Source organism: Colias eurytheme, chromosome 2, assembly GCF_061535395.1.
Source record: "Colias eurytheme isolate Ceu_HAF_F1 chromosome 2, ilColEury1 Martin Lab GWU primary, whole genome shotgun sequence".
Taxonomy (NCBI): domain Eukaryota; kingdom Metazoa; phylum Arthropoda; class Insecta; order Lepidoptera; family Pieridae; genus Colias; species Colias eurytheme.
Genome location: NC_142981.1, coordinates 10,993,867 through 11,016,295, shown reverse-complemented (window position 1 = coordinate 11,016,295; position 22,429 = coordinate 10,993,867). Strand labels below are relative to the sequence as shown.

The following is a 22,429-nucleotide window of genomic DNA, read 5'->3' as shown; positions in this document are numbered from 1 at the left end:
TTTGACAACCAATTTGATAGTTGTCAAATAAAGTTGCCATATGAAAATCTTTTATTTCTTAAATATAAAAATGCCATCAGATTCTGGTAGACCTATAACTAATGCAATTTAAAAACAATCGAAATAACGTACTGGCGAACTGGCCTTATACGAGAAAAAAAAATACCGGCATTCGAGAATAATTTAAAAAAATGTTTTGGAACATGAATCGTCTAATTACTAATAGAACCAGTCTTATGAGAAATTTATTGTTTTTGAGTGTTAAAAAATTCAAGTAAATAATATACCAAAGGAAATTGAACAAGTCACATTAATAATTTTAAAGTTCAAACATTAATTAGCTTATGCAAAGAAAACATAGATGGCGTGAGGATAGCCGTGGAATTTTACAACAAGAATAGTGTTCGTGTTGAATTTTCTAGTTTCGTGGCTAAGTTTCGTAGTATATAATTTTGAGTTTACAGTAAGTATGTTGAAGATACAATTGCCCAGATTCTTTTTTACTATTTTTAATGCATAAACAAGTAAAGCTAAAATACTGCACCGTTAACTGTCAAATTCAAAAACCTGGTAGGTATTTGGTTTAGTAGGTATTTATTATCTATTATTATGTTTTTAATTTATATTATAATTTTATGCTATGTTTTTTTAATGTCTAGGTAATTTTGGTTATAATTTGACATTTTTTGACGTGACAACGTCTTATAATTCGATAGCCGGCTACACGCACGAAAAAACATGACTCATGCTGCGTTACCTCGCTCTGAGGCGTTCCATCATCCATGTAGGCTTGAAGTGCAAGCGAGAGCGCGGAACGAGCGACAAAGAAGCACAATAGGCCGTTGTCACGTTCAACTATCGTCAGTAAACCGACTTTACAGACAACCAATTTTTTTATCTGATTTTCGTTTTAATTGGTAGGTACAACATTCAAACTGTAAGTAATTTATTCCTGAATTATATGTGACAAAGTAAATTGGTTTATGTATAATTATGTAGTTAACTAAAAATATTAGTAAAAGCCGAAGAGTTTGTTTGTTTGTTTGAACGCGCTCATCTCAGGAACTACCCATTATATAGCCCCTATAGCCCATTCATCGGACATCGAGGAATGCTATAGGCTATAATATATCATCACGCTAAGACCAACAGGAGCGGAGCCAAGCGGGTGAAACCGCGGAGCGCAGCTAGTAGTATAATATGTATATCGTTGTTTCCTGTATTATTTATTGTTCGCAAAAGTATACCTTCTTGGAAATTATTTATTCCGTGGGAAATTACATCTAAACCAGCAATAATAAAAACTAATACCTAAGTACCTATTGCACGCCTCATAAGCGAAGCGTTGAGGTGGGTACTACCACAGTATTACCATTATTTCCTACAGTAGTGCGACGAATGTACTTGTGCAGAGAAACGGAGGGGAACTGGCGGGGGTCGGGCGACGCGGGCCGCGTAAAGCAAACACGCTTAGTTTGCTTTACCTAGCGCGAAAGGATGACGCAGTCGTATTTTTTGTGTAATAATTTTATTATACATAGGTACTTACATATTCTATTATGGCGCGCACAAACTGTTCGGTTTACGGATGTAAATCTACATTGAAATCCCAGAAGGAAACAATATTTCAGAAAGATTGTATTAATTGTATCTGTTGAATTAAAATCAAAGCTATGTATATGTTGTCCTCATTATTTTCTAATCAGATTGTACATCCCAATGCGAATGCATTACTTAGTTAAATGGTATAATATACAATTAAGAACATCCAAAAATAAAGTGTCCACGTAAATAATATTTAGCAGTGAAATATCTGTAATTATATATTTATGAACAAATAATTACATGAGATTTAATAATCGCAATTATTTTGAATGTACATATGAATAAAGATTTCATCATAATATTAATAATCACAATTGTTTTATTTCCCATTTGTTGCAACCCTAGCGTATTTTCGTGTGGCAGCGTAAGTACCTACGCTGGCGGCGGCATCGCGCGACATCAAAGGCGATTCCTTACTGTAGGAAATAATTGTAATACTGTGGTACTACTGTCACTTCGCGCAAAACATCTGATTTTTCAAACTTAAAATGTCTTTATGTATCATACATTGCACTTGTAAGATAATAGTACATACACACACATATTAAGAAAAAACACTATTTTTAACATTCATGATATTTTTGATGTCATTTTTGTTATTTAAACTAGTTAAAAAACAGTTTAAAAAAGTTCTGTCTTGGACGTCCGTGTGTCTGTATGTGCGGATCCTTTTTCTTGTTAACACGATAGCGACCGAAATACTTTACTAATCGAGTCTTTTTTTTTCTCTTACGCTTGAGTATGCTCAGGAATAGAACCCTTTCATTTTTCAGGGTCTGATTCGATGTGGTTTAATTGTTATTAAATAAACAAAAATAATAATTAATAAATAATTATTTAAAAAAAATTATGAGGCGTGCACTTTTGGATTTTCCAAACTATTTAAATTTTTCTGTTCATGTTTGCAGAGAAGTTTTTTAGAAACGTATCATGTAGCTAACCTTCTACCTAACATGATGTTTTAGGTATTATTAATTTGTAGATGAGGCGTCATCAACGAAAAGCAAAATTTTTCTATAAGGAAATAATTATGTTTATTCGCAAAAAGCTAAAGTTGCAACATGCTACGTCATCAATCGCCAGCTGCTCTTTCCCAGTCAGATTCCATCACGGCTGTGACGTAGCACTTTCAGCAGGATGGCGTCTCAATCGTAAGTTTGCACTTTTTGTTTTTGTTAGAGTATCTACATCTACACTGAATATATAATATGTTTTGCGAAGATTTGTTTTTTTGTAGGTATTCTTGCATTTTTATGGGTAAAATAAATGAAGCAGACTCTATGTAGGTACCTACTTAAATTGTTCGATGAAAATTCATAAAGCAATACTTTACATTCCCTAGGTATCTTAGTATCTTGTGAGATTTATACAATAACGATTGTTTTCCAGACTTATGAAGAAGTTTCTTAAAAACTTGGATAGGTACAAAATAGATAAATATGATAGATAATGTATTTACTTTTTTGTACAAAGTCAATTCTACATAGAAAGTAAATAGGTAGGTAGGTACTTACCTTTGGAAAATACACTGCATCAAATTGTTCGGGGGTATACTGTGTATATAATATTATGTTTTCTATAACACTGAATTACTAATACATATAGCATTATATTATCTGTGGTTGAATTTAAACCAAATTTCGCTACCAAGTAGAGGAGAGTGAACAGCTACATTCTAGGGAAGCGCGCTCCATCTTAGGCCACATCTCAGCTTACCATCAGGCGAGATCGTGGCCAAGCGCTCCCCTATTGCAGCGTAAAAAAAAAGTACACCGTTAACCATACTGCAATATGGTCAGCAGCCAAATTCCACAGAGTAGGTAAGTACCTACCTTTATCTAGAGAATACCCTTTGTACATAAACAACTTAAACATCCAATTTCCAAGATCATTAGTATGATGTATGTTTGTTATTGCCCACTCTCAAGATTGGACGTGTGAGCGGTCTGAGCGCATAATCGTACGTCGCGGACATCTGTAAAGTATCAACTAAATGATCCGCGGACGTGACAAATGGGACACCTTAATAGTCGCTAGGTTCTTGGTTGTGGCCGCTAAAATGGCGAGGTTGAAGTGTATGGAGAATTGTTTGAAAGTTGGGAGAAGAAACTGCTCAAAAAGGTAGAAGTGGAATTACATTTTTGTATAGCCAAAATGTAGTAACAATTATTGAAAGTAAAGCCATAGAATATATTATTATTTATTATACTCTAACGCGACGTAAAACAGAAAATCATGTCCTTACTATTCTTGTATTTTGTACTTGAGATTATTGAGCATACAGTTGACATTTTGTTGTTATACGAATACGCTGTAAACACGATTAAAAACAGATAAAAACAGACACGTAGCTGCAGCTGTTAAAAATCAAAATACTGGTTGTTTTATACGAAAGGAGAATGAAACCTCTATAACACATTATTATTATTAAATTGAGCGCTGTAACCAAGCTGTAACACAATAACGTTTTAATATTGTATTTATTTCGAATGTATTATGATTTTCCGAAGACGTTTATCAGCTGAATTCATGGCCATCATCACAAGAAATGCTTTGTAACTAAAGATAGCGGGACACTTGTATTAGCGGTGGTTTTTCCTCGCCATACGTCATGGACAATCCTGTTTAGTGAGACACTGCAGTGTTGTTGATGTCACATCATCTTACAGATGCTGTTGTGTACTGAGTTATTGTTCTTTGATTAAACGAAACGCATGAGCCATGAGGCATTGTTGTTACTATCTATTATCTATTAGGTACTTACACTATATACTTACTATTATAATTTTTTTAATTATGCTTTGTTCAATGTTACATTTTACGTAAAAAAACAAGGCTGATTAGCACCTAAATTATAAATGATGAATACTTAGATCTAGATTTAACTTAGGCTCTAGATATCCTATATATTTAGGTACTCTATACCTAATAATATGTATTTGACATTATCAGACACATTATCAGATTTAGCGAATTCAACTTAAGCTTTGAAGTTTCATAAATGTCATAAGTATAATTTTATCATATAATAATTATTGATTACTAACAAACCGGGCGAACTCCGTTTCGCCACCAGAGACACCTTTTCTTTGCTATAAACCTCACGGAACCCGAGACCTTTCCAACGAATGCAAAACCGTGGAAATCGGTTAGTGCGTTCTGGAGTTATAGCGTCAGGAAGGAAAACCCGACTTATTTTATATAGTAGATTTCCTCTTATATATAACCTAAGTAACTGATAAGCCATACCTAATATTATAATATACAGATACCTAAGTAACTGATAAGACATAATATTATAATATCTATTTTAACAACATAGAACTTAGTCACAATATAACTAAACTCCAAACATCCTAGTTGAGCAAGATAGTTCCACAACCATTCCCATTAGCCGTACAAAAATACAAAGTAAACTACGGAGCATCCATTTTGTTTATAAACAGCGAACTAACTGTACATCACGCTAACTTTCAGCATGTCTGCCAGAATTAGCCGCGCCGTTACTATCGGCCCGAGCGCCCACCTCACCCATAAATTAGTTGCTGCTTGGCCGGTACAAGGGTTGGGTTTGTGTCCGTTGTAATACGGCACAATTTTGTAGCAAAAATCATATGAATTTTCCATGTAAGATAGTATTCAACGTCTTAGATATTTGCTTTTTTACAACTCTAAAGTAATGTTACATAAAAATTTTTAAGCTATTGCATAGCTTCTATCGCGGGCCTTGAGCGCGGGGACCGAATCGAGAAATTCCGTAACGAAAAAACCTCACGCTCCCCACTCCGACGGGCTCGGAGGTGTGGCTTGAAGGCATGCTATGCAATAGCTTTACCGCGGCAGTCCCCGAGTGCCACACGTCTTTTAATTTATAACAGACGTTCCTTACAGTGTCGGAAGATCTTTATTGGAAATACTTACATTGTTTTAATAACAAACGAATTTTACTTAATACCGTAATATAATGTGTTAAATTTAATTTCTTCATGTTGTTACTTTTTTCTACCGTTTATCTAAAGGCCATTTTACTAGTTAAATGCTGCATGAAATGAATATGTTTTAGATCATCAACTATTTCTAAGTACAATTGTACTTATCACCTTTCTGTCTGTTGATAATAGCTGTAGAAGGTATTTTACTTGTTTTGGATAATGTCCAATGTAATTTTTGTATGGTATTGCGAAGTCTATGAGCAATTTATCGTGTCGTACGTAGCAGTGGAGATGCGATATAAAGCATGGGCCATAGACTTTTAATCAATCTGCACGAGTGGTGCGGGACTGCAAAAATGGCGGCAGGTTAGTGCCTGACGCGGCTTAATTAAAACCATAAGGAAAATTGTCCGTCCGTTTGTTCCGCTTGTCTATGGCCGTATGTTTTTTGGCATCCGTTGTCCACGGTTTTTTCATTGGATTTATTGTAGTGATAGACACAGTTGGAAGAATGCAACGTTGTCTGTCTGTTGCTTTCAATGCCTTTTTTCTTTACAGGTTATTTCGTTTGAATTAGTTTGAAATAAAAAAAAATATCGTTATAAAACTTTTTTCGACTCAATAAAATATGTTTGCAACTTTGTACATAAAATTATTTTTTTCCAGTCGTTTTTTCTTGGTACAAGAGTTGAAGTATTATTTTAGTTTAGTCTTTAACTAAAACATTGTATATTGAGGCACTGCTTATAAACTAAAAAGTGAAAGAAAAGTTATAAAATATTAATAAATTCACAGGTAAAACCAGAAAATAATCCTAGCCACCAGGGGGAATTCTAAAAATGCTTACATACATTCTTATATATGAAATTTAATCTTCGCAAAATCGTTTCGTGGATTGTTTCGAATATTTACGAGCGTATTATTCAGGGACTTACATGGAGGTAATCTTTTTGAATATTTTGCCAACTGTTTTAATACTACTATAAACCCGACTTTGTTCGTTGATTTTGTTTAATTTTTATCGTATCTTTAACTTTTATGTTATCCACTACCATTGGATTGAAATTATACAGATTAGGTACTAAATAATTACTACCTAGGTAATACTAGTAATATTTAGTTGTCTGTAGAAATACGCTCACCTTTAGTAACAACGAATTATAATTTTATTAATGTGTTTATCAGGGATACATAATATAATGTTTGTTCTTATAGAAAAATCGGTCCAGAACGTTGTGGTCTATATTGAAACAATAAATTCAGCAATTGCAGATGGAGTAAATAAAAACTTTCAGCTTATATTATTAGTGTAGTATTTAAAAAAAAAATAAAAAAAAAGAAAAACTATTTATTTATGTCTACGAACCTTTAAAATAGTTGTTTGTCTAGAGGTTGACCTAAGAAGCAAACATTCAGTGTAATTGTAGATAAACACGAATAGGGTTTTGTGTTGGCTCTTGAATTAAATATGGCGGTCGCACGGCTTACGCCGATTGCGTGTTGACGAAATAAAAAAGAATTTTTAGTACCAGCACTGCTGGGATTTGGAGTTCATCCTTTTATAATTATATTTTTTCTTTTTGAATAATGTCCTTCTGGGAATAATTAAATAATTAATAAATATAGTATATACATATTGTCGTAACTATGTTGGCACTTACTATGTATAAACAATAGGTATCTTTTAGATCACAACTTATACCGAAAAGCATAGATAATGTTGCATAATTAATTTGATCAGAAAATAACGAAAAAAAAATCTATGTAAGCACCTAATTTTGCTTGAAATATAATACTTGTGTACATCTTGTACATCATTTTAAATTAAAAAAAAAACATACTTCCAATAGCGTAAAAAGTGACTACCGTTACCAAACTGCATTTGGAACCCCGAATTATTCACACACACCGACTTGCCTTAGCCGTAGTAACCAACTGTGGTATAACCACATGGTATAACCGAGTCTCCCGGGGGGGCCGTACACAACCTGCTTTACTTTTTGCATTGCCCCTACAAACGATTTCCATTACCTAAGTGTTTATTTGCATGTATGTTTTTGCTTTTGTTTTGTTTGGGTACGGGTTGAGTTTTGATATATGTTTATTGATGATAATTTAATATCTGTTGAATAGATTGGTACGATTGGATTGGTGGTACGATGGATTCATTAATTTGTGAAAGAGAAATATGTAACTATTACATTGAAGTATTTCTAAATTGCAATGATCATATTCATGATCTTTAAATTCTGTCGTTTTCTAAATATACCTACCGTAAATGTATTAAAGGTACCTGAATATACCATAATGTTATTCACTATTTGCCAGTTCATATTTGACACAAAAAAAAATATTTTCTTAATTTTGTTCATTACAGATTGCTAGAACGTATTAGACAGAAAAAAAGTAGGTAATCCTCTATACCTCTATACTCACGTTTAAGGAGGAAATTACAATAAATCAACACAGCCTTTGATATATTATCATAGCTACAGCACAATAGCCTTAATCCCCACCACATAAGCATCAAACTGGCTCGCAAGTAATTCCGTGGTACATAAAGCTGCGTATTGAACGTACTCTTAACATCTTGAACTCCTTTGAAATCCAACTGGCTACCGCTTAACGTCGTTTGTGGCGATTTGAATCTCAAAGATTTCGAATTTAAGTTTCGCCGCGCCCACGGCGTGTTGGCGTGGTCCAAGTTTTAGAGTGCTAGGTAGTATTTTTACTACGACAAAGTAAATAACGCCTAGATGATACATATATATACATACATACATACATACGTATCTAGATATATAGTCGGTCTTCATATAATCGCTTCGTCAAAAGTAGGTACAGAATAATTTTGCATTACCTGCAGTGCAACTGAGGTTGGTAGAAAAATAATTTGCCCTTGAAAATATAATTGTGGGTATTGTTAGTACGATATTCGTCATTGGCGGGACAAAATTGATGTGTGCTTTAATTAGATTTGATCGGGGTTTTTATATGAGCTTAAAGTTTTAGCACAAAATTATACCTTTATCTTATCATTTTATTGGCGTACGATTACATAGTAAGTTCTCCATATATTCATAAACTTTTCGATCTTCTATCACTTAAACCGTTCTTTTCTCATAATAGTCGATTTCAATAGCCTTTGAAATATCATCTTTGCGCTCCAAATCCACTCAGTTTTGCCTCAATTTCAACTGTGTCTAATAATGATTACTTATAGTTCAAATAATATAAGTATTTGCTTCAATAAAATGTAAAAATAATACTTGAAATATCGTAGAAAATATGTCATTCCAAACTTATCTCTAACTTTTATGTAAACAACTGAAATGTCTATAAGCTTATAAATAAATGATAACCACAAGCAAACTATTACCACATATTACTTAATTAAAGAACACGTTATGAAAATGATTCTCCTTATTTTCATATCATTTGCGTTTATTTGCGAAAGTTTTGCTGTGAAGTATAATTTATTGAATCAAGACTATTATGATATTGATAAAATTGATGATATATTTAAGCAATATATCGATAAATATGGCAAACAGTATGTAGGTGAGGAATATAAGCTTCGAAGAGATGTATTAAAGGAGAATTTGATAAAATTAAATAAATGGAACAAAAATGATCCTGGGGTTTATGGTGATAATGAATTTACTGATCTTACTGAAGACGAATTTGTCCAAAAACACCTTGGCCCACTCCGTTATGCAAGTAACATTCCTAGCGATAACAATGTGGAAGAAATAAAAATGCCAATAGATGTGAATCGTTTTATTAACGAGCGTAATATAACACATATTGATTGGCGAGACTACGGCGCAGTAACGCCAGTAAGAGCAAAGTTAAACTGCCGTTCAACGTATGCTTTCAGTGCTATTGGTAAGTGATTACTAGATATTTTGGCACACTAATGTTTTGCAGAACCTTCAAATCGAACGTTTGATCGGTGAAGGACAACGTCGTGAAGTAGCTGACATGTCGAAGAATCAAAAGTTCGACGATATGTGGCATCTGCCAACCCGCACTTGGCCAGCGTAGTGGATTACGGCTTGATTACTTAAGGGAGGCCCGTGCTCCAACAGTGGGAACATAATAGACTGATAATGTGATGACGAGTAAACTGTTTTTTTTTAATATTTTGCAGGTAGCATAGAAGGTCAATACGCATTAAAGCACAATACAACAGCAATAAGTCTCTCTGTACAACAAATATTAGATTGCGATACTTACGACGGTGGATGCTACGGTGGATTGGCAGTTTATGCAATGGCGTAACTATTAACTACTACATTAAATAATAAAGTTTTAACTTTTATTCGAGAAAGTGTAAAATTTTATGTCTGTCTGTACATATACATTCAAAAGCTACGGTTTTGATGGGTAATCTGTTTAGGTTTTTTGTATTTTATTTAAAGCATTATGATGATGGAAAAATTAAGTGGCCTTATTAAAGAAGAAGATTTCATTGTATTTACAATAGAACAATGTATAACGTAGATATAGAATTAAAGTCGTCTTGAACAGATAAGAGAAATAAGAATCACCAAGTGAATATTAATTAAGATTATAATTTATAATGAAAATAAATACTTAATTGGTTTTAGGTCAGTTAAAAAGCAAAAGGGCTTAATGCGAGAAATGGATTATCCATATGAAGCAAAAACAGGTGACTGCATGTTTGAGGAAAGTAAATCGGTTGTTAATGTCAGCAAAGCTTTAATGGCCTTCAGAATGCCCGAAGATATTATGACGATGTTTGTAGCTGAAGTTGGACCTTTAACGACAAGTAGAATTTTTTATTTAAATAATAATGGTATTGCCACAAAATAATTTAAACACAATCTTACTTTAAACCAGGGATTTTAAAAACACTTTAATAGCTGTCTAATGTCTATGTGAAATACGACAAGAGAACACGCACTTAAAGTTAAACCTGTCTAAAGTATTTTGTGGTAAGACAGTAAATGTTCATTTAACTGGTTCATTGGTAAAAATATATTTATTTAATATTCTAGGTATAATTTTTACTGAAAAGATGAGACACATAAAAACTGGAAAAGTTTACAAGCCTGACGATTGCCAAAAACATAAATATGCATTTAACGCGGAGGTACTCATAGTGGGATATGGAAGAGGTAGCTAAGTATATTATATTTTGCAAACATATTTATTTTTCGGTCTTTCACGCTAATAAGGCGACACAACGAAATGGTAAAAATGAAACCAGTAAACATATTTTTCAAGCTTAAAAATTCTTTTTCATTTTATTGATCGATACTATTCCACGATTCACCATTTTATTGAAAGTCCTCAATGATAATGATAGAAAAATAAATAGTTAAATAAACTATGATTAATATTAAAATTGTGTACATCAAATCTTGTTTTTACAGAAAACGACGATGATTACTGGATCCTAAAGAACTCCTGGGGAACGCACTGGGGCGATAGGGGCTACATGCGTATAATCAGAGGTTCTAAAGCCTGTAATATTGGCCTTCTGATTAGCCTTCCACAAATCAGTTGAATTTTTTTAAATATAAATAAAATACTTGCTTGATCGATTGTGTACTTCTTTAACTGTCGAAATAGAAAATTTCGATATACTTAGTAAATATATTCGTCCCTTACACAAGTTTTTCAATTATTGTAACTGTTACTCAATATTTGCAATATGTATTATGGAAAATAGTTATTTTAAAATTTCTAACATCTTAACATAAATGTCTTACCTTAACATCGTCGTTCATATCGTAGGATCCTCCATAATATGAAAACTATTTATTCAAGATTTATTTTATGAATTGTGCATGGAATGTCTTTATTTTATATTATTTTTATTGCTTTTAAGGGTTACTTTATAATGTTATTGTATTAAGTAGGTACATTACTTCAATATAATATGACAAAATTAATAGATAATGTAAGTAACTAATTCAATTTAAATAAATCACCCAAAATGTTTTGTGTTTATATTCTATACAAACCTTACAGCCTTTAAAACTTAATTACCTATTATAACTTTGTTAAATTTTTATGACCGGTCCTTGATTTATTTATATATTCTTAATTCATCTACAGCATTCAAATGAAGCCCAATTATAACTTGATATTTATAATGGTCAAAAATTTACTATAAAAGTCTATCTTAATGTATATGGTCCATTACACGGTATTGCATACCTTAATCGTCATCGACATATAATTTTCATTGACGTCATTGTACAACTGTGCCATACCAAAATTGTCATTATCCTTTTTATGCGCGTTAGCTAAATATTTTTCCTAGTATATAAGCTATATACAATACTCTATAACATCAGGAAGTGATTTGATCAACTATTCACAATGTTTCGTATACTACTTCTAATCTTCGCTTTATCTACCGAAGTCTTCACAAAGTATTATTTTCTAGATCAAAATTATTATGACTTAGATTACGTTGAATACATATTCCAAGAGTATATGGATAAATATAACAAGGAATACGATGACGACGAATACGCACATCGTTTAGAGCTTTTCAAACACAGATTGAGCAAAATCAACGAATGGAACGAAAAAAATCCAGGAATGTATGGCTTGAACGAGTTCTCGGATCTTACGAATGAGGAGTTTTCCCAAAAGTATCTGGGGATTGAAGGAAATTTTAGTAGTGATGCTGTAGATTTGGAAAAAGATGAAATAGGAAGATCTGGAATCCCAGAATTCTTGGATTGGCGAGACGAAGGCGTAGTTACTCCTGTCAAGCATCAACACACTTGTGGTTCTTGTTATGTTTTCAGTGCTGTTGGTATGAACTTTAATTTTCAGACATGTGAAAGTTTTCGAGCTCTGTGGTCTGTGATGTCAAAATTATTACACTTTGTAATATCAATAATGATTTTATGTTTTTAGCACACATTGAAAGTCAATTTGCGATGAAGCACCATTCTAATCAGGTTATTCTATCCGAACAACAGGCTCTTGATTGTGATCACTTCGATTGTGGATGTACAGGTGGACTACCAAGCAACGTGATCATGTAACTAGTTTATACGTTTTATTAATTAAAAATGTCGTTAAGTATTTAATTTATTTATTAAATTTTTCATCATCGTATAAATTAACACTAACATTTCAGTTCTTTAGCTTTACAAGGAGGTTTAATGCCACAGCAAAGATATACATACGTCCACGAAAAGTTATATTGTAGACTGAATAGAAGCGAAATAGTTGTTAAAGTTAACGGGCTCAACTTCGCAGGATCCCTAAGTGAAGATTTGCTTAAATACGCAGTAGCTACTTACGGACCTCTGTCAATTGGTATGTATCAACCACTGATGAATATCCATACTAATATTAGGTACTAGCGGTCCGCCCCGGCTTCGCCCGTGGTACATAATATTTACGTTTTCTCTACATAAGAACCATCCTCGTACTTCAAGGAATATAATAAAAAAAGAATTATCGAAATCGGTTCAGCCGTTCTCGAGTTATGCGCTTACCAACACATTTTGCGATTCATTTTTATATATAAGATAAATGCGAAAGTAAATCTGTCTGTCTGTCTGTTACTCAATCACGCCTAAACTACTGAACCAATTTTGATGAAATTTGGTATGGAGATATTTTGATACCCGAGAAAGGACATAGGCTACTTTTTATCCCGGGAAAATGACGCAATCCCGGAAATCGCACGGGAACGGGAACTATGCAGGGTTTTCTTTAACTGCGCGGGCGAAGCCGCGGGCGGAAACCTAGTTTATTATAAATATCATCAGATAGTATAAGACTATAATATTTTTTAGCTTTGTTTGTGAAATTTGTGATTTTAAAAAGCAAACCAGCAAACGTACGAGAGCTATGAAGCTAATTTACCTATGCAACCTTCCAATTCGGTCATGTATTATTTTTAAAATTTTAATATGCTGACATATTGTCTTAATATAGGTAAGAATACATGGTGCTTTAAATATAACTTCTATTGATTTTTAGCTCTTAACATCACAGAAGAATTTAGAGAGTTCAAGTCTAGTAAGGTTTTTACACCTTATGGCGGCAAAGATATTGGAAAGCATGCAGTATTATTAGTGGGATATGGAAGAGGTAACTTTGTTTACACATTATATGTTTTAATTATCTTTTTACCAAATTTTAGCCCGATTTATCCAATAGTTTGAGCTGTGCGTCAGATCAGTCAGTCACCTTTACGTTTTAACTCATTTCGCTGGCATTTTTTTGCATACCTTCACCATTATCTTCCGTCTGGTGGTAGTCGTATCTTAGTATTATGAAGGGAATAATTATATTTGTGCAAATGTGTATTTCAGACAATGATGAAGATTATTGGATCATAAAGAATTCCTGGGGTCGTAATTGGTGTGATAGAGGTTACATGCGTTTGAGGCGGGGCATTGGTGCTTGTGATATTGGCTCTTACGTTGCTATGGCGGACGTCGAATAATTATTTATTGTTAGTATCTATTATAATCTGAGATATCTATTTCAATAGAATTAATAAACATCTGTTTGATTTTTATTATATTTTTAATTTTTACCTCTTCTTCGTATTTGTTTTGTCCATAAATGTAAATTGTAATGATATTTTAATTGTAGATTAATCAATGTCAAAACAAAGTATTGCCATTTAGTAAACTGTGGTAGTGCCTTGTTGGCAAAAGTAAGTTCAGTTTAATATTAGGTCTTTATTACACGTAAAGACATTTTTAAAGAAAAATAAATAACTAATCAAATTTAGTTTTATCGCTATTATGATAAATAATTTAATGTTCATTATTTCTAAGCAATGTTAACATTCCATGTTTATCGTTAGTACAGGAACGTTCGAAATTTCTATAAAATGTTATAAATTAAAATGTACTGTTATAACTTTACTTACTGACGTTTGAACTATCACGAAGATGTTTTTAATATTATTCCTCTCATTGACATTCACGGCAGAAGTTTGGTCTAAATATGAATTACTGGAGCAAGATCATTATAATATCGAAAAAATATCCGCAATCTTTGAACAGTTTATCGAAAGGTACCAAAAGAAATACTCACCAACAGAATATAATTACCGCTTAGGTGTTTTTAAGGAGACCTTGCTAAATCTTAATAAATGGAACAAAGAAAATCCAGGAATGTATGGAATAAACGGGTTTTCTGACCTGACATTTGAAGAAGTATCTAGAACGTATATGGGATTTAATATTCATTTGGATACTAAAACAAGTGATGGAGCACCTAAATATCAGAGGAAAGGATGCGGTGAAACACCTAAATATATAGATTGGAGAGATTTTGGCTACGTTACACCAGTAAAAAGCCAGTTTACCTGCGGCTCTTGTTATATTTTTAGTGCTGTTGGTAAGTAATGTTATTAAATAAATTGGACAGAACTATATTTATTATATCACTTATAGATTTTATACTGTTTGTTGTGAATTGATAGGTATATACAACATGATTGGTCAAATTGTTTGAGTAAAATAGTCAATTCGATTCGCTGGCAAGTACTTACTATGGCATTTTTTTGTAAACACCATGATCGTAATATTTGCTAAGAATATTAGTTTATAAGTAACATCAAAATAAGTTTCTTCTTAATCCTCAAATTTTAAAATAGCTAATTTAACGATTTTTACAGGTCACATTGAAGGAATATACGCCAAAAAGCACAATACAACAGCGATTAGTTTATCAGAACAGCAAGTACTCGACTGTGATCCGTATGATGGGGGCTGTTTCGGAGGACTCCCTCACCAAGTCTTCAAGTAATATATTTTGCATTACATAAAAATTGAATTTATTATCTATATGTGTAAGATTAAAGAATAACATAGTATGCGTTCAACGCTTAGTATGATGCATAGAGTAATATAAGGTAATCTGTACTATGTATTGTAATAAAAATTCTCGTAACTAGTTAATTGTATCCATCATTTGCAAATTCTGATATTAGTTTATATAATATAGTAGGGAATGTGTATATGCATATCCAGGATCGGAACTATGACGGACTCCCACTATACTAGCCAGGGCGCAGTTTGCCTACTGATTTAACTTCACTGTGTCTTTCGATTAGGATATTTTTCACTTATTTATAAAAAAGTCGCTGTAGTAAAGGCGTTGTAGCACAGTGTTATAGTCTCTACATTTTTAATTCATAGAATTGAAAGTGCGAAATAAATACTATATTTAAATCGTTTTAGCTACTTAAAAGAAAAGGGCTTGATGCGAGCGGATGATTATCCTTACGAAAACAAGCAAGGAGACTGCATGATTGACAATAGCAAAATTGCAGTCAATGTGACGGGAGGCAAACACTTTTTTGATATCTCAGAAGAGGATTTGAAAGACGCAGTAGCAAACCAGGGGCCTATATCAATTGGTATTTGAATACTATTGTATAAGGACTGAAAAGTATTTGTTTCATAGAAAAATAAGTACAAATGTTTGTGTTGAACAACTCACTCTTTTTATTGGTGTATTTTTATTTTAATAATGTTTGATATTAATTTTGTAAGTTTTCTAGGTATGTTATTCACGGAAAAAATGCGTCACATAACAACAGGAAAAGTTTACAAGCCCGCTGACGACGACTGTACGGAAAATTATGTCAACCACGCTGTTCTCATAGTTGGATATGGAAGAGGTGAAGAGTATCCCAATTTATTTATTTATATAATGGGTTATAGTTTTAATAAATAAAAAAAACAACAGCCTTGGTGACTCAACATCATCATTAGCTCATATTTGTTCACTAGCTTCTCGTACACTATCTTTGTATAGAAGTTTTGGCCAAAATACACTACGCCGGCTAAGCTTGAATTGGCACGTTAGCGTTTTGGTTCCTGATACTGTGTGTGTGTCCAAAAGTTCTTTGGATAAGGACAGTCATATTGTGCAGATTGCCTGTGACTCGAATTTTTAAAGCACGTCTTCCCAAGTAAAACTACAAGTTGATACGAAGACTAAACAGACAGACAGGCTATAATTTTTAATCATGTAAAATTATATTCGAAAAAAAGTATCTTATTGTACTAACTGTTTCTTAGGTATAAAACATCTTATTCTTATGTAAAAATAATATATTTTATAGATAACGACGACGACTACTGGATAATAAAGAACTCCTGGGGCACGCATTGGGCTGATAGAGGGTACATGCGTATAGTGAGGGGAACTGAAGCGTGCTATATAGGACGGTATGCTGCTATGGCTGAAGTTGATTAAACAGAATGAAGATTAGAGAATACGGAGTTAGAATTAAAGAAAATTCGACTATTTTGTGTTTTGGAAATATTTTGTGCCTGTAATTTTGAGTAGAAGTAAAATAAAAGTGTTTAAAAATTGCTCGTGTTTGTTTTATTATTTAAAGTACATAGAGATAGGTTTATTGCTTTACGATGCTCAAATAATGACTGATAGCAAAATATAATCATATTAATGATACACAGTTAAACTTCATTTGAAATTTAAATCATAGAATAGGAACAATATTCTAGCTAGGAACAACAACGAACACTTATTGCAATGGAACATGATAAATTTTATCATAGATTGTGAGGCCAGATTGTTTTATAATCTCTTATCTTAGTGCCTTTAAAAATCGTAATTTCTTTATAACCGTAGAGTTTAAAATACTGAGTTTCAAAACTGTTAAAATTTTGCATTTTGTAATAATTGGAAATAATAAAACTAAAAGTACCTACCTAACTACCCACCGCTTATTTTATAGTTATGGTTTTTGTAATATGTAGCTACAGTTATACCCTAGATACCATATAACGTGAAAATTTATGTATATTTGGCTGTGATCTTTACCGTTCATCAGGTTTTATTTATCAAATAGAAACAAATCATGCACCGATTTTTAAAAAATAACCATTAGTTTGCCAAATATTCTGATAACTAGATAAATAATATTATTATTATCTAGTAGTAGTGGCCGCTGTCAACATAATTTCTCAAACAAATAAAAAATTATTATGGTTATATGGTATATTATGGTTCCAGAGATCTATGAAAGATGGGCAAACATACAGATAGAGAAATAAATTCCTTTAAAAGTAATAAAGTAAGCATGTTTATTGTTTTAGATGCAAGCCGAGAATAACCAAAATTTTTTCGATGCATAGGTATTATTTACATTTTCATAGAAATGCCACAAATTCGTTGGTGTAACACGTGCAAATAAATACTTTTATATGCGTTATACAACATGAAAAGCATAGCATTCTTAACTTATCAATACATTTTATGTAAACAATCGAAATTTCTTCAATGGTATATAAAGAAAAAGCCAAGGCATGTCGCGTCCAATCATTATCATAATGTTTTCCATATTGTTATTATTTACACTGGTTTCGCCAGGAGTGTTAGCAAATTACAATTTATTGAATCAAGATTATTTCGAAGTTGATAATGTAGCATCTATTTTTGAACAGTTTATCGACAAATATGAGAAAATATATACACTAGAAGAATATTACTATCGCATAAACGTATTTAAAGATACGTTAAAGAAATTAAATGAATGGAATACTGAAGACCCAGGAACGTACGGTTTGCAAGAATTTTCAGACCTTACCTTTGAAGAGATCTCAGACAAGTATTTCGGTTTCAACGGCAACATCAGTAATGTGGAAACAGTTCAGTTTAAGAGTAATATGTTCTATAAAGCCCCTGAAGATGTGGATTGGCGTAAACATGGCGTTGTTTCACCGGTAAAACAACAAAGTAAATGTGGATCCTGTTATGCTTTTAGTGCTATAGGTAAATATAAATTTAATCTGTACATTTAAACGGGATGGTGTATCAAATCCATTTAATAATTAAGTATGTTTAAATACAATAAAGATAATATTCTTTTTAGTAAAGATGGTACTAGCTAATATAGATATTAATTCATCTCTACCAGAGTCATAATATCATATCATACATAATATGATTAAATAATAAATGATGAAACATAATATAAGCAAATCATTCTACACTTCAGTCCAAGATACTTTTAACCTATCTTAGAAAACATTAAGTAGCTGTTAATCATTGAAATCTATATATATATATATATATAAAACTCAAAGGTGACTGATATAGTGATCTATCAACGCACAGCCCAAACCGCTGGACGTATCGGGCTGAAATTTGGCATGCAGGTAGATGTCATAACGTAGGCGTCCCCTAAGAAATGATTTTAGAAAATTCATCCCCTAAAGGGGTAAAATAGGGGATAGAAGTTTGTATGAAACTTTTTATTCCTTGGATGTATTTGCATGAAATTTAGCACACATATAGAGGGTAACTTGGATAAACACATAGCATAGGTTTTATCCCGGAAATCCCACGGGAACGGGAACTATGCGGGTTTTTCTTTGAGAACGCGGGCGAAGCCGCGGGCGGAAAGCTAGTGTTAATATATAATCAGTATTTAGAACGCAAAAAGTTATACACTCCTAAGATAATAAATGTATTTAACTTTTATAGCCCACATTGAGAGCCGTTATGCAATGAAGTATCATACAAAGCCGTTAATTCTCTCTGAGCAGCAAGCACTTGACTGTGATGATGAAGACTTTGGTTGCAACGGTGGATATCCTCATAATGTATTCAGGTAGTTTAGTGCCAAGGAGTTGTTAATAGAAGGCGTTATAAGAGGTAAATAGTTATTTTCCTCGGTTGAGCCACGTACACACGGACCGAGCTGCTTCGCGCAGCAAGCTTCACGAGGCAACTCAATTTGTGTAGACTCTCCTAATCTTGAAGCACTTTCTTTTTATGAATAAAAAAGAAAGTGCCGAGCACACGTGTTAGAACTTAAACTTTTTTTTTATATTCAAAGATACCAAAATCGTCGCCTTACGCCATGACGTGACAGCATTGCCATGACGCGACCTTGAATTTTTTCTTTCAACGCGCCTAACGAAGATTCACTTCAAAAGGTTAATAATAAAATTGGGAAATAAAACATAAATGAAGTCATTTATTTTCTAGATATAAGTTTGAGATCATACTCTACATAATGGTTTTTATTGTTCGTCTATTTATATGGTTTTGTTGTAGCATCCGACTTACTATATTTCTTTAACGAGAGTTTGAGATTTAATGTTAATATTGTTTATGAAAAAAAAAATTATTCGATTGTCAACTTGTCTTATTTGTCAGACCTCTAACAGTGCATTTACATCAAACGAACATAGAGCTAGAGCAAGAGCATTCTTTCGTGATCATTTAGTGTAAACAAAAACTCGTATTCAGTGTTGTTTTGTATTAGAACATTGCATAGAATATTTTCGAACGCACTTAGAACAACGAAAGAATGCTCGAATTTGACATAATGATTAATGGGGTTGGAATGAACACTCGCTCGCTCAATGTCAATGCACATAACACGAAAATAATTCATTCTTATTTATTTTTTTATTTATAATCTAATCTTATAAATCAAATTAATAATTAAAATATTATTATATAGTTCGCTTCAGGAAGGCGTGATGCTTGCGAGAGACTATCCATACGTACAGCGTCAGGGCTTCTGCAAAACAAATGACAGGAAAACAGTATTAAAAGTGAATAGATACACGGTGTTTAAAGATTTAGACGAAGAAGACTTGAAAGAGGCTGTGGCTAGTTATGGACCACTTTCAATTGGTAAATATTTTAGACCTTCATTACAGTTAAAAAGAGGAAAAGTAATAATTTTCATCAGTAGTTAATCGAAAGCTAAAAGAAAGTTAATATGTCATTATTGATCATGAAAAACATAATAAAAAAATCACTATAAATGTTTTAACATAATTATTAGCATTAAGCAGTTTTTGGACACTGTTTCACACTTTAAAAATATTATTATAAGGTTCCTCAAGTATTGATATTATCCTAACAAATTTAAAACATATTTCAGCAATGCTTTTCACACATAGAATGACGCACATTAAAGTTGGGCGGGTTTACAGACCTGTTGACTGTGGTAATGCACCCAACAACCACGCGGTACTATTGGTTGGTTATGGACAAGGTATATTAGTTTTTTTTTATACTTATATTACTATTTATAATGTCGATATAGTCTTGAAAATGGTATTGCAAGTGACCTCTGTTGGATTGGCCTTACGTTTCGATTGTGAGAATTTTTATAATCTTTACTAGCGGTCCGCCCCGGCTTCGCCCGTGGTACCTACATGTTAAAACTATCCTATCTCTCAAGTTGGATCAAACTGCACATGGTGTTCGAATTTTATTATAATCGGTTTAGTGGTTTAGGAGTCCATTGAGGACAAACATTGTGACACGAGATTTATAATATACCTTTAAATATTAAGACAAATAAATTTTGCACTATTATAATCTTAGATCAATAATGATCTAAGATTATAATATATAAAGCTCCGTTTCTATTTTGCGGGATGGATAATGGATATTGTAATGGGCAGATTTCCTATCAGCATCTGATTCAGCGTCGACTTTTATGTCGACGTATCTTTTTCAGGAATAATCAATGTACATAATGTATTCTACTAAGGGCTGATTTTTCAATTCTTGGTTAAAACTTATTCGTCGAATAATGTATAAAACTACCATTTTAAAAACGTATTCTAATTGCCCGTATTTGACAGTTTACGTGACATTTTAATATTATCGTGTAATACTTTATTGGGCGGATAAGTTTTAACCAAGCATTGAAAAATCAGCCCTAAATGAAATCAGTTATTTTCTAGATATAGGCTAGAGTATTCTATAGAGTGTTGAGTATATAAGCTTGATAAGAATAGTACTTTATTATTTGATAACTTTAATGAGTACTGAACTTATATCATCGCACAATTTAAGACAACCATTTGACAACAACCGTTGAGCATAAAATCCGTCATAAAAACCACGAATCTCAAAACTTCGGCTATATTCATTCCAGAGAATGACGATTACTGGATCATCAAGAACTCCTGGGGGACGATGTGGGGGGACAAGGGGTACATGCGGCTGCTACGGGGCTTCGGGGTTTGCAATATAGGGTCTTATGTCGCACTAGCGGAGGTCACAAGGAAATAAATGTCTGAAATGTTAATAAAGAACTTAATTTTTACTAATTAAAAAATAATATTAATGCAGCGAATGGCTTTTATTAATATACCTTCATAGACTTTATAATATCTTCTATCTGAGTAATATGATTCTAAAAAAAGGAAAAAAATGATTTAAAAAAGTATAAATAAAATAAATTAACGTGAAAGTTAGTTATAATTATTAGCATTTTTTTCTTTTCAACAATCTTTTTACTCTTAATGTCATCTATAGTCATCAAACAAGTATACAGAAAATGAAAAGACGCGATAATGAGTACATTGCTTTGAAACAAAAAATGTTCTATTCAACTATTATCTTTATCTTTACTAATTTATTTTAACAACCAACTTTCACTTCTAAGCAAATTTTATCTACCTGTTTCCTAAAGTTGCATCAATAATTTTTTAAGTTTCATTGATAATCATGTGCGTAGGTAATAATTATTATAATAGAATGCATATATCTACTCACAGAATAACAGAATCTGGCTTAATATGATAAAATAAATTTAAAAGTATACTTGCTAATTCAAAAACTTGCTAATCGGCTTCACCGTTGAGGGTATAAGCAAAGAAAGAAAGACAACGCTAATTTCAGTGAAATAGTATTTATTGACGGGTGTTTCTCTGTAGAACATAATTAAGAACTGTAAAAATTGTTACACTTTTGCTCAAAAATCCTATTAAAAAGGCGATAACATCGGAATGAAAATTATTTAACAATTTACTGGTATTCAAATGTTAAATGCCAAATATTAAAATAATTTTCATATTAGATAACTCGAAACATATTTTACATGAATTCTTAAACTGTCACTCAACCAGACA

At 32.4% G+C, this 22,429-nt stretch overlaps 3 protein-coding genes across 3 annotated transcripts; all 3 read left to right on the top strand.

Annotated features, from left to right (window-relative positions):
• Positions 1–8,944: 8,944 nt before the first annotated feature.
• LOC149910685 (cathepsin L-like proteinase) lies at positions 8,945–11,073 on the top strand. Its single transcript, XM_090109863.1, has 5 exons — positions 8,945–9,425; positions 9,691–9,817; positions 10,151–10,332; positions 10,562–10,681; positions 10,940–11,073. The coding sequence occupies exons 1-5, from the start codon at positions 8,945–8,947 to the stop codon at positions 11,071–11,073; spliced, it is 1,044 nt and encodes a 347-aa protein (XP_089965989.1).
• An 821-nt stretch (positions 11,074–11,894) lies between these two features.
• Positions 11,895–16,769, top strand: LOC149910684 (cathepsin L-like proteinase). The gene is made up of 10 exons (XM_090109642.1): positions 11,895–12,339; positions 12,444–12,570; positions 12,670–12,851; positions 13,524–13,634; positions 13,859–13,951; positions 14,619–14,900; positions 15,181–15,307; positions 15,746–15,924; positions 16,069–16,188; positions 16,636–16,769. The coding sequence occupies exons 1-10, from the start codon at positions 11,895–11,897 to the stop codon at positions 16,767–16,769; spliced, it is 1,800 nt and encodes a 599-aa protein (XP_089965768.1).
• Positions 16,770–17,869: 1,100 nt separating this feature from the next.
• LOC149910683 (uncharacterized) lies at positions 17,870–21,587 on the top strand. Its single transcript, XM_090111292.1, has 5 exons — positions 17,870–18,311; positions 19,026–19,152; positions 20,014–20,189; positions 20,443–20,556; positions 21,451–21,587. The coding sequence occupies exons 1-5, from the start codon at positions 17,870–17,872 to the stop codon at positions 21,585–21,587; spliced, it is 996 nt and encodes a 331-aa protein (XP_089967418.1).
• The last annotated feature ends 842 nt before the right edge of the window (positions 21,588–22,429 follow it).

What these genes read in the sequence shown, in the direction of transcription:
- LOC149910685 (XM_090109863.1), top strand. Translation starts at nt 8,945, where the DNA reads ATGAAAATGATTCTCCTTATTTTCATATCATTTGCGTTTATTTGCGAA. An exon ending in GTATGCTTTCAGTGCTATTG is followed by an intron (nt 9,426 to 9,690) that starts GTAAGTGATTAC and finishes AATATTTTGCAG; the next exon opens with GTAGCATAGAAGGTCAATAC. An exon ending in CATAGTGGGATATGGAAGAG is followed by an intron (nt 10,682 to 10,939) that starts GTAGCTAAGTAT and finishes TTGTTTTTACAG; the next exon opens with AAAACGACGATGATTACTGG.
- LOC149910684 (XM_090109642.1), top strand. Translation starts at nt 11,895, where the DNA reads ATGTTTCGTATACTACTTCTAATCTTCGCTTTATCTACCGAAGTCTTC. An exon ending in GAGGCGGGGCATTGGTGCTT is followed by an intron (nt 13,952 to 14,618) that starts GTGATATTGGCT and finishes ATTACCGCTTAG; the next exon opens with GTGTTTTTAAGGAGACCTTG. An exon ending in CATAGTTGGATATGGAAGAG is followed by an intron (nt 16,189 to 16,635) that starts GTGAAGAGTATC and finishes TATATTTTATAG; the next exon opens with ATAACGACGACGACTACTGG.
- LOC149910683 (XM_090111292.1), top strand. Translation starts at nt 17,870, where the DNA reads ATGTTTTCCATATTGTTATTATTTACACTGGTTTCGCCAGGAGTGTTA. An exon ending in TTATGGACCACTTTCAATTG is followed by an intron (nt 20,190 to 20,442) that starts GTAAATATTTTA and finishes AACATATTTCAG; the next exon opens with CAATGCTTTTCACACATAGA. An exon ending in ATTGGTTGGTTATGGACAAG is followed by an intron (nt 20,557 to 21,450) that starts GTATATTAGTTT and finishes TATTCATTCCAG; the next exon opens with AGAATGACGATTACTGGATC.